At 45.6% G+C, this 12,303-nt stretch overlaps 1 protein-coding gene across 2 annotated transcripts in view; it reads right to left on the reverse strand.

Annotated features, from left to right (window-relative positions):
* COL9A3 (collagen type IX alpha 3 chain) overlaps positions 1-12,303 on the reverse strand; it is a 70,091-nt gene that overhangs the window by 14,585 nt on the left and 43,203 nt on the right. For both annotated transcript variants that reach the window (XM_081011203.1, XM_081011202.1), the window contains exons 17-23: positions 9,975-10,028; positions 8,569-8,622; positions 5,626-5,679; positions 4,010-4,063; positions 3,742-3,786; positions 3,151-3,204; positions 1,826-1,879 (exon numbers count right to left, since the gene is read on the reverse strand). In XM_081011203.1, coding sequence (XP_080867329.1) covers positions 1,826-1,879; positions 3,151-3,204; positions 3,742-3,786; positions 4,010-4,063; positions 5,626-5,679; positions 8,569-8,622; positions 9,975-10,028 — 369 coding nt within the window. The remainder of the gene's footprint in view (positions 1-1,825; positions 1,880-3,150; positions 3,205-3,741; positions 3,787-4,009; positions 4,064-5,625; positions 5,680-8,568; positions 8,623-9,974; positions 10,029-12,303) is intronic.

The raw sequence follows: 12,303 nt of genomic DNA on the forward strand, positions 1-12,303 counted from the left end.
CAGCAGCTGCATGGGGAGGAGCGGAGACGCGAACCCGGTTCACCAGATTACAAGTCTACCGCTCTTAACCGCCACACCACACTGGCTCTAAGATCTGCAGATCAAGGGCAGTTTACAAATTTATTTATGGCAACAACGAATAAAGAGTACACCCAAAGGGTTTTTTAAATAGACTAAAGCTTTGGAAGAAGAAAAACAATGAAATTTGTACCAACAATGATCAGAACTTTGCGCACGTAAGGTGAAAGGAATGGAAAGTTTTAAATATGGATTATTTCTATGGTTTGGCAAAGTGAAGAGTAATTTGATTTTCTATGGGAAATGTAGTCAATAAAAGGAAGGGCAGGGATTGAAATATGCACAGCCGATGGAAAATGATGATCTTAAGTAATCAATTGGCAAGTAGATAAAAATATGTTTTATAATGCAGCAAGAGACAGAGAAGAAGGACACAAGTATAAGAAAAGGTAGGAGATCAACTTTTAAATATGTATTAAATTTAAATTAATTTGATGTAAATTTGTTAATTTTTTTGAAAAGCAATAAAAAATAATTGGCAAATTTAATTTTTAAAAAAGAAATGTTCTGATTTGTTTCTGGAGAGTTTACACGACGACAAAGTCATCATCCTGAATTTATCCTGACTTCCTTGCGTGGTGGTTACAAACTTTCCTATCAGCCATTCACTCATATCACACTTTTCAGTGTATTTCCTATCCACAAAAAGTTTGTCATCTTTCTTTTTTTAAAAAAGTGGATTTGTTGCACCAGGGCGAAAGAATTCTTCAATCCATTGTGCAAACCTAAACTGATGTGTTTGAATTCCCTGCTGCAGAATGCTGTCAGGCTGGAGGCAACTTTGGAAGAGTTTGAGGAGCAACATGGAAAAACAATACATGGAATCTGAGCATCCTTTCCGTCCTGGGTAGGAAACAATCTGAGCGCACTTTGAGACTTTCACTATTTTCAGATGGGATTCCATCACATACCAGCAATGCAGGTTGTGTAAATGTAGTCAGTTGGGAGCTTTTGCACAAGAAACTCGCTTCCCCAAAAGATCAAAATTCTTGCAATAAGGAAAGTGATGAAAAAAATGCCTTGTGGATGACAGTGTGACAGCATCTACAAGTTGGAATAAATGCTCAGTAAAGAGCCAACATTGTTCAATTTGCCTTGCAAGCAAATCAGGGTGAGTCCTCAATAAACAGGTTGTCTGCAAGAGCCCTTAGGGTAGAATGTGTTTCTCATGCAACCATCACCACATACAGTTTTCCTGTTATTTTCTCGCAGTTCTCCAGTTACCCTTTTATTCCTTCGCTTTATAATTATGAGTAAGGAGTATGGTTTTCTAGCTTATTTCCTTCCCCTTGGAAATGCCTTATTCTGCTGCTTAATGACTGGCCCAAGGCACTCGCAAGAAATCAGCTAAGATGCCCTGTGTGTGCGTTTTTGATCAAATAAAAGAGAAGAAAGATTTTAAACACACAAACATACTGCCTGCTGCGAGTCAATTGCTGGAGCTCATTAGATGCAAAATGAAAACAAATATTTACCTTGAGCTGAAGACTCCAAATTAAAGTGGCTTCTTAATGCCGTGATATTTTAAGAGGAAGGCAATTGACAGGCAGATGTTGAAAAGTTCACCATCTATTATCCTTTCTACTCTTAACTTGATTTTGGTAAGCACTGGGTAGGAATCGCAGTCACAGAGAGCACAGGAGAGGTGTATTCTGGGACGAAAGGAGATGGACTCCACCTTGATGGAAGTTTAGCATGTGACTAAGATGAGCAATAATGCTTTTAAACGGGATTACTGGTTACTTACAGAAGATCCCCTTGGACCAGGGTCGCCTCTCTCCCCAGGGATCCCACGATCTCCCTGAGAAAAATAACAGAAGGTCATATGTGGTGCATTTGCAAACAATCCAGTCCCACTATTCAAAGCCGTTGTTCTGCATCAGGGTGGGCGGGACCCACATGGAGATCTATCTGCTGGTGGATCTCAGGGAGGTTTGCAATAGATCTACAAGGGTTCTGAGCTCAAATGGTTGCAAAATTTTGCAGTGTGTCCTGCTCAGGGTTCCAAGGAAACTGGAATTCTCTATTCCACTCCTAATTCTCCTCTCCACACACCCCAGAATGTCCCTCACCCCAGAAACTGTTAGGATTTTTATCTCACCAGCTGCTCAGAGAGCAGCTCAATGGTTATTTACATCATGTGAGTATCTGAGAGCGTGAGACAGGAAGTCTCAGCACAGTCTCAGTACTGTGAAAAGTTACCGTATTTTTCGCTCTATAAGACGCCCCAGACCACAAGACGCACCTAGTTTTTGGAGGAGGAAAACAAGAAAAAAAATATTCTGAATCTCAGAAGCCAGAACAGCAAGAGGGATCGCTGCGCAGCGAAAGCAGCAATCCCTCTTGCTGTTCTGGCTTCTGGGATAGCTGCGCAGCCTGCATTCGCTCCATAAGACGCACACACATTTCCCCTTACTTTTTAGGAGGGAAAAAGTGAGTCTTATAGAGCAAAAAATACGGTACTTTCGCTTCTGTGTGAAGCGTGCTCTTCTGTACTGCTGCTCAGAGAAAGCAGACACGCTCATGGAGTTCTCTGTATACAGACAATGAATAAAGTAGTTAATAGCTACTGATTGTCTCTTTCTTCTGCAATGGGATGCCAGAAGACGAGTGTGCTCCTCTCAGGAGGGAGGGGTCGCTTATTACCTCTCTCTCTACCTCTCTCTTACTACAGTCTCTCTGGACTGAGGAAGATTGACAGCCAGAGGGTGACCACCGGAGAGACGCCTTGGTGTCTTGGGAAGGTGGCGTTTTCCCAACAGAAACCGTGAGTCAACCTTTCATTGAACGTAGCCATTGATGAGTTTGCTGGTTCCTTCCCCCCCCCTTTTGGTCTTTCCCCTAGAGATTTTGTTGCACTCAGCAAGCCTCAGTAGAACTGATAGCTCTCTCTTGCTCTCTCTCTCTCTCTCGTATATGGGCAGAGCCATTTTGGACCGGCAGCTACAATCTGTACATTAGAAGCAGAGGGAATGAAGATAGCTCTGAGCTCGTCATCAACAGTGACACAGAGCAACCTGGAAGGATGAGTGTTATCGACAAGCGTGGAGCATGCATGGATGAGATACGTACAGGTATACCTGGCTCTCCTGAAGGACCGGTTCCTCCCATCTCTCCCGGAACGCCCTACCAGGGGACAGAGAGAGAAAAGTGACCAGGGCGTTCCATTAAGTCTGTATTTCCATTTGCAAAAGTTCGCCACCCGGTCAGATGGGGGACAGACGCCCAGGCTAGCTGTCAAATACAGGTGAGCAAAGCCGAGGAGATGCTGTGGTGGCCTTGCCAACAGGTGGCGACCCAGGACAACCTTTGGTGGCAAAGGGTATCCATCACAGAGTAAACACCCTGGCTGCTAAGTTGTGGGTGAACATATCAGACGACACAGCGATTCTTCAAACAGCTCTTGTTTATTCACAGGTCAGAACAGAACTGAACTGAAGGGTTCAGCCAGCCTGCTTATATAGAGCCCCAGTACAACGCAACTGTAACCACTTTCTGTAACTATCCAATCTTGAATGTCACTTTCGATCCCTTATTTGCATATGTGGACCTGAACTATCTACAGTATCCCCCTGCTGGCCCAGGGTGAGAACTTCAGTACATAACACTGGCTTAAAGCAACTCACACACTTCCAAAGACGTTAAATAAAAGGCTTTACTTACTGGTTGACCCTTTTCTCCTTTAGTTCCAGGTCTTCCAGGTAGTCCCTGAAGGGGAGAGCATCATCAATGTCAGAAAACATGGAAGCAACAGATAATTAAATTCACCACTGAGTGTTCTAGGAAACAGGAAATGGTCGCAGCCCTACCCAAGCTGTTGATGTGGTTGGACGTACATATACGACACCTCGAACTCCTTGGATGAAGGTAATAAATATATAAATTATTCCCACTCGCCCCCCTCAGATGTTTTCTGTGGAAGAATACTCACAGGAAGTCCATTTGGCCCTTTTTCTCCAGGAACACCAAAGCGAGCTGCATCACCCTGTAAAATGCAAAATAATGTGGGTGTGCAGGTTGTTCAGCCTATTGGAGCATTAACATCAGCAGAGAAATTTAAAAGAGGGTCCAGCAGTTCAGCCCGTTGTACACTTCTGTAGAATATTGCCCTTTCTTTTTCTTTTGGGGTTTGGGGTTCATTTCAAGCCAAGAGTTTACTTAATGACAGTAAACTGGCACCACGCAGTAGAACCATTGAATACAATCTTAGAAAATGAGTGGGTTTTTAAAGGCTGGTGGCAGCTGTGCTATGTGAACATGAGTTAGAGATGGGAGAATCTATTAATTTCTGTTTTTCTCGGTTTTTTATTTTCCCTTTTCTAAGCTTCAAAAATATCCTAACCCTTCCTCCCTTCCTTCAGATTTTAAATAATTTCCCCCCACAATATAGTAAAATAGTGACTACAAAAAATACAGATCAAGTAAGTAAAAACTAAGTTTTTAATTTATCCAACTTGATGTGCAGTTCTCCCTATTTCGTATCAGCTTGCTTTTTTTAAAAAAAGAGTCCTCACGAAAATTCATCAGCATGTTTCTGCCAATACAGTGGTACCTTGGATTAAGAACTTAATTCGTTCTGGAGGTCTGTTCTTAACCTGAAACTGTTCTTAACCTGAGGTTTTACTTCAGCTAATGGGGCCTCCCGTTTCCACCGTGCGATTTCTGTTCGCATCCTAAAGCAAAGTTCTTAACCCAAGGTACTATTTCTGGGTTAGTGGAGTCTGAAACCTGAAGAGCCTGTAACCTGAAGCTCCCATAACCTGAAGCGTATGTAACCCAAGGCACCACTTTAAATGTAACCCTTCCCAAATATACACATTTTGGCAAAGCAATTGCATAATGCATTTTTGTACATGTTACTGAATCTTATTTCTACACCAGCAACAAGGCAATGTCCTGGCTACACCGGGGGCAGCAGTCTACTTCAAGGAGTGTGTGATGGTTCCGTGTGGCGCACAGAGCCCTGATCTCCGGGGCAGTCGGGCGGGGGGAAGTGGCCAGGAAGCATAGGAGGAATGGCCAGGGGTTTCCCCACAGATGTCTGACTGGCCACCTTAAGAAAAGGAGGCTGGACTTGGTAGCCTTTGGGCCTGATCCAGCAAAGCAGTTCTTTATGCCTTGGATGCTGCTTTTCAACAGATTTTCTTTATGTCCTTTTTCTTGGGGGGTGGGGGGACGGACAGACATAGTTTTATTCATTTCCACCTTTGAACTGTTTAACATGATATACCTTTGTTTTCATTCGAGCATATGATGCGCAAGCATTACGCAAAAAATAAGAAGAAAACAACAACAAACGCTCAGATAAGCATTTCTGAATAAACTGACAATGTTGCGTTGAAATATATACCAAAATCATTGCAATTGTTACAGATACGAAATTGCGCATGGCAATGTGTATTGCTTAGATTGGCAACCGTAAATCAAAGGTATTTTGCACCAATAACAATTAGAACGTACAGGAATTTGCAGGAAGAGGGGAGGGGAAAACGTTAAACTATGTGCTTTGTGCATACTTTGACAGGGTTCGTAAACAGGACTACAAACCTTCTCACCATCGAGTCCATGAGTCCCATCTCTTCCATCTTTTCCAGGCATGCCCTGAAATAGTGGAGGACACCATGTTTAAGTGGGGGGGGGGCGGCGGCGGCGTGGAATTAAATAAACATCACAGATACCCCTGTCCACCCAAGACCCTTAATTGTTTAGTTCTGCCTTTAAGTGCAGCGCCCTCGCCTCTCAGGATAAATTACCAGTGTTAAAAGAAAGAACTGCTCCTTTTTCCCTTATGGGGTATCCAAGAGCCCATATAGAGTCCTTAAGTAGGTTCTCTATTGGTAGGAGAAAATAGCAGAGGCCAACCAGAGAATGTTGAGAAGCAAAACAGCTAGTAAGCCTGATCTTTATTAAACTGTTGGAACAGGATTCCCCCATTCCCCCCACGCAGGGAGGGAGGGAGAGGAACCCAGAACACTGGTGTGCAAGCTCTTATACAGACTTTTGAAACTGCCTACCCTGTAGCTCAAGACCACCCCCCAAAAAACATCATACATACATCACAGAAAGAGGTGGTCCCCAGCAGAAATTTGAGCGTGTTGCTTCTCTCTTGTCTGCCAGGATACCTGATAATGCCATATCTGATTGCCTTTTCTGGGTAGCCTGGCCATTCCTTGGAGATGGTCAATACTTAGTTCCTGAATCTCTTGCGCATATTGATACTGTGCTCAGCTTAACAGATACTTGCCAGGCTGTATTTACAGGAAGGTGTAAGTCCCTACAGTCCAAAGACAACTGGAAAGCTTTCCCCATTTCCTTTCTCCTTGCAGATAAATATTTGAGGTCAATTTGGGAGAGTCAAAATGGCTTCAGGATTGCTCTCCTGTACTGTTTCAGACACTATATTTATGCATCTGTGTTTGCCTTGTACATTTATGAACATTTATTCCATATATATACAGTATATATATATATACTGTATTTTTCGCCCTATAGGGTGCACCGGCCCATAGGGCACACCTAGTTATTTCCCCCCCAGCCCCCAGAACAGGCTGCTATCCACAAGCCTTGGGAGCCCGGTGGGAAGTCGCGCCGGGCTCCCAAGGCTTACGGAGAGCTGCCCAAAGCCCAGGGCGCGCTCCGCTGCGCCCCCCGGGTTTCGGGCTGCAGGCTGCTGTCTGCAAGCCTTGGGAGCCCGGCGGGAACTCCCGCCGGGCTCCCAAGGCTTGCGGATAGCTGCCTGAAGCCTGGAGAGCTAGAAGGGTCGGTGCGCACCGACCCCTCTCGCTCTCCAGGCTTCAGCGAAAGCCTGCATTCGCCCCATAGGATGCACACACATTTCCCCTTCATTTTTGGAGGGGGAAAAGTGCATCCTATAGGGTGAAAAATACGGTATATAAGACCTTAGCATTCTTATAACACCAGTAAGTTAGGCTCCATCTGCACTATGTGTTTAAAGCTGTATCGTTCCTTTTTCAACAGGCATCCCCCAAAGAACCCTGGTAACTGAAGGGTGTTGAGAGTTATTCAGAGACCCCCTACTTACCCTCACAGAGCTACAGTTCTCAGAGTGGTTTAAGGGCCAGTCTGAACTCTGGGAATTGTAGTTCAGTGAAGGGAACAGAGGGTCACCTAACAACTCTCAGCACCCTTAAGAAACTACAGTTGCTGGGATTATTGGGGGTGTGGAGGCATGACTGTTTAAAGCGGTATGACACTGATTTAAATGCATAGTGCAAACAGGGACTAAGAGAAAACGAGAACGCTAGTCACCATACTGAGAGACACATTTCGCGTCTCCTGAAACTGTGACTCAGGATTTAGATGATTAAGTGGCATGCAAATCCTGTTAAATAAAAGTACCGTATTTTTCGCACTATAGGACGCACTTTTTCCCCTCCAAAAATGAAGGGGAAATGTGTGTGCGTCCTATGGTGCGAATGCAGGCTTTCACTGAAGCCTGGAGAGCGAGAGGGGTCGGTGCGCACCGACCCCTCTCGCTCTCCAGGCTTCAGGAGAGCCCCAGCGCCAGCCCCACAAGGTCGGGGGACAGAGGGAGGCGGAACGCCGCCACCCCGCTGTCTCCCGAAGTGGTTTGGAGGCTGACGGCGGGGAGACCCCGCCGCTGGGCCCGCAAGCTCCGGGGACAGCTGGGAGACGCAGCGCGTCTCCCCGCTGTCCCCGGACCTGATCTCAAGGCGGGCAGCAGGGAGAAGAGCGCTTCTCCCCACTGCCTGCCCCGCAAGCTCCGGGGACAGCTGGGAGGCGCAGCGCGTCTCCCCGCTGTCCCCGGACCTGATCTCAAGGCGGGCGGCAGGGAGAAGAGCGCTTCTCCCCGCTGCCTGCCCCCAAGCTCCGGGGACAGCTGGGAGGCGCAGCGCGTCTCCCCGCTGTCCCCGGACCTGATCTCAAGGTGGGCGGCAGGGAGAAGAGCGCTTCTCCCCGCTGCCTGCCCCCAAGCTCCGGGGACAGCTGGGAGGCGCAGCGCGTCTCCCCGCTGTCCCCGGACCTGATCTCAAGGCGGGCGGCAGGGAGAAGAGCGCTTCTCCCCGCTGCCTTCCCCGCAAGCTCCGGGGACAGCTGGGAGGCGCAGCGCATCTCCCCGCTGTCCCCAGACCTGATCTGAAGGCGGGCGGTGGGGAGAAGAGCGCTTCTCCCCGCTGCCTGCCCCGCAAGCTCCGGGGACAGCTGGGAGACGCAGCGCGTCTTCCTGCTGTCCCCGGACCTGATCTGAAGGTGGGCGGCGGGGAGAAGAGCGCTTCTCCCCGCTGCCGGCCCCACAAGCGCCTGGGGGGGAAATAATTTTTTTTCCTTTATTTTCCCCCCAAAAAACTTGATGCGTCCTATGGGCCGGTGCGTCCTATGGTGCGAAAAATATGGTAATATCTTGAGCTTCAGGGTCACCATATCTCTACCAAACAGAGCACGCACGTTCCCTTGCTATGAACTTAGCACCAAAAATAGCTTCATGTTAATGACGACAGCAAGACTTACAGGTTCTCCTAAGGGTCCAGCAGTTCCTGGAGTTCCTTTGGGTCCTGGTCTGCCCTAGGAGCAGAGAGCAAAAAAACTCTTAACAAGCATTACTTGTGGCCAATGAAGTATCATCAAAACATATGAACCTACCCGGGCCCTGAGATCATCTTCTGATGCCCTTCTTCATGTGCCTCCTCCTCGAGAGGTCCAGAGGGTGGCAACACAAGAACGGGGCCTTCTCTGCAGTGGCTCCCCGTCTGTGGAATGCTCTCCCCAGAGAAGTTCGCCTGGCGCCTTCATTATACACCTTTAGGCGCCAGGCAAAAACGTTCCTCTTTAACCAGGCCTTTGGTTGATCCAATTTACAGGTGAAACTCGGAAAATTAGAATATTGTGGAAAAGTTCATTTATTTCAGTAATTCAACTTAAAAGGTGAAACTAATATATGAGATAGACTCATGACATGCAAAGCGAGATATGTCAAGCCTTTATTTGTTAAATTGTGATGTTTATGGTGTACAGCTGATGAAACCCCCAAATTAACAATCTCAGAAAATTAGAATATTAAATGAAATCAGCAAAACAAGGACTGCAAATAGAGCAATATTGGACCTCTGAGAAGTAGAAGCATGCACATGTACTCAGTACTTGGTTTGGGCCCCTTTTGCATCAATTACTGCCTCAATGCGGCGTGGCATGGATGCTATCAGCCTGTGGCACTGCCGAGGTGTTATGGAAGGTGTTATGGGGTTTTCATCAGCTGTATTCCATAAACATCACAATTATAACAAAAAAAGGCTTGACATATCTCGCTCTGAATGTCATGAGTCTATCTCATATATTAGTTTCACCTTTTAAGTTGAATTACTGAAATAAATGAACTTTCCCACAATATTCTAATTTTCCGAGTTTCACCTGTACATCCTATGCCCTTTAAAAATGTGGCTCTTTTTTGAGGGGAGATGTTACTGGGTTATTGTTCTTATTTTGATTTTATATATTGTGATCTTTTCTGTGAACCGCCCTGAGACCTCCGGGTATAGGGCGGTATATAAATTCAATAAACGAAAGCTAAAATAAATAAATAAAACAAAGAGAGGGGTGAATGCTGAAAGGAATCTTCCTTCAGAAGTCTTCCTTACAGCACTAGCAAAACTTAGAGAATGCAGTGGAGCCTTAAAGGCTGTGTCATTCTCCATCAGACACAACAACCTTTTCTCTTAGTAATTGTTCCTTTGACATTTTCACATTTCTTGTCGTCCTAGTTCTCTCTGCGCTCCAGCACCTTTCAAATATAGGCAGTGGAACAAAACTCTTAATGGAAAAAAAGGTAACGTTAAGTAAAATAACACATACATAGAAATAATATAGATAATGATGATGGTGATATTAGTAAGTATAGTAAAAAATAGAAATGTACTTACAGTATCGCCTTTGGGTCCCCGGAACCCCTGAGGACCCCGATCTCCACGAGGCCCCTGAAATGAAAAAGCAGAAAAAGCCTTTTGTCATTCTATTTTGCAATGGCCCGGGTCATTTTCAAATAATAATAATAATTTATTATTTATACCCCACCCATCTGGCTGGGCTTCCCCAGCCACTCTGGGCGGCTTCCAACCAAATATTAAAATACAGTAATACATCAAACATTAAAAGCTTCCCTAAACAGGGCTGCCTTCAGATGTCTTCTAAAAGTTTGGTAGTTGTTGTTCTCTTTGACATCTGGTGGGAGGGCGTTCCACAGGGCGCGTGCAACTACCGAGAAGGCCCTCTTCCTGGTTCCCTGTAACTTGGCTTCTTGCAGTGAGGGAACCACCAGAAGGCCCTCAGAGCTGGACCTCAGTGTCCGGACAGAACGATGGAGGTGGAGACGCTCTTTCAGGTATACTGGACCGAGGCCGTTTAGGGCTTTAAAGGTCAGCACCAACACTCTGAATTGTGCTCGGAAACGTACTGGGAGCCAGTCTAGGTCTTTCAAGACTGGTGTTGTGTGGTCTCGGTGGCCACTCCCAGTCACCAGTCTAGCTGCCGCATTCTGGATTAGTTGTAGTTTCCAGGTCACCTTCAAAGGTAGTCCCACGTAGAGCGAATTGCAGTAGTCCAAGCAGGAGATAACCAAAGCATGCACTACTATTAAGTTGTGTGAAAGCCAACTGATATGCTCTGGAAACATGAAGTCTGGGGAGAAAGACGTATCTGCAAGCAAATATGTGTCTATTCAAGGAGAGACAGGAATTTCTATACTCCCTGGTCTTTCAAGATTTTGCATCCTTTTGTTTCATTGCTACTTGTCCCGTCTCGAACTGGTGACAAACCCCTGTGACCCCCACTTATGTAAAAAGTATCTTAAAAGAATTTATCATAGAAAATGTCTTTTTCAGGATCCCATTTTGAATCTTGTGCTAGTTTAAAACATATATACTCACGTTTTTTAATTTTTTTTGATTTATTTTATGTGCCAAATGCAATTTATCTGCAGCATTTTTTGGCTACATGCATTTTTAAAAAGGAATATTATGGAGTGGACCCCGATTTTCATGCTTAAGAGTAGAACCACTGAAATTTAAGTCCCATTGATGCTCTGCTATTCCAACCACGGAGAGATTTGGCTCCAGCTCCCATATGCTCTGGGACGGGGGTGGCACTGTGGGTTAAACCACAGAGCCTAGGACTTGCCAATCAGAAGATCAGTGGTTCGAATCCCCGCGACAGGGTGAGCTCCCGTTGCTTAGTCCCTGCTCCTGCCAACCTAGCAGTTCGAAAGCACATCAAAGTGCAAGTAGATAAATAGGTACCGCTCTGGCGGGAAGGTAAACGGCATTTCCGTGCGCTGCTCTGGTTCGTCAGAAGTGGCTTGGTCATGCTGGCCACATGACCCGGAAGCTGTACGCCGGCTCCCTCGGCCAATAAAGCGAGATGAGCGCCGCAACCCCAGAGTCAGTCACGACTGGACCTAATGGTCAGGGGTCCCCTTTACCCCTTTACCTCCCCATATGCTCTATTAAATCATTTCCCCCAAAAAGTGTCATATTTTCATTCATTCCTGTTCCACTAGCAGGTGTGGTTTTCAAAACTTTTCTCCCCCATTCCTTTCATTTAGCAAAAATAAAGAACCGGTAAAGCTAAATTTATTCAAGTTGTATGATGAAGCTGAATTTATCTTTCTGTCTGAATAGTGTATGGTTTAGGTTCACTACCCATTCTTGCTCAAATTTGAAGGTCATTTTCAGGTGACCATATATTGGCTTAATAATAGGCAGAAAATGCAAGATCTCTCCAATTAAACATAGTTTCACATTTCAGCCAAACCAGGAAACTATGGTTACCAGCTTTGGAAGAAGCCAGGTTCCCTAAACCACATTTTGAAGTATTTTTAGGATCTTGGCTTATTCTGAAACTGGAAACCACATTTTCTGAGTTTGCAGGAACCTGGAAATGATGGCTAATTGGAGACTTCAGCACCGTAGTCAGAGAAGAGCAAAGGGGCTTATGTGCACAGGCAGAAGTCATGATCATATCTTGATTTATTAAGCCAAAATAGGGGTGTCCCAAATAGAGCAGCATTATTTGTTGCTTTCTCTGCTGAGTTTTTCTTTCGATTCCCCTTTTCTTGCAGTTTTCCCTTTTCTGGATGTTTGCTCGCTAGAATTGCAAAGTTCTCAATGCTGCCTAGAGAGGGCATTGTCCTGTAAAAAAACAACCAAAATCTACTCCGTATTTCAGAAAGTTGCTTGTCTGTCCTCTGCGCAGCTT

Source organism: Podarcis pityusensis (genome assembly GCF_964106645.2).
Source record: "Podarcis pityusensis genome assembly, chromosome: 6".
In the NCBI taxonomy this organism is placed as follows: domain Eukaryota; kingdom Metazoa; phylum Chordata; class Lepidosauria; order Squamata; family Lacertidae; genus Podarcis; species Podarcis pityusensis.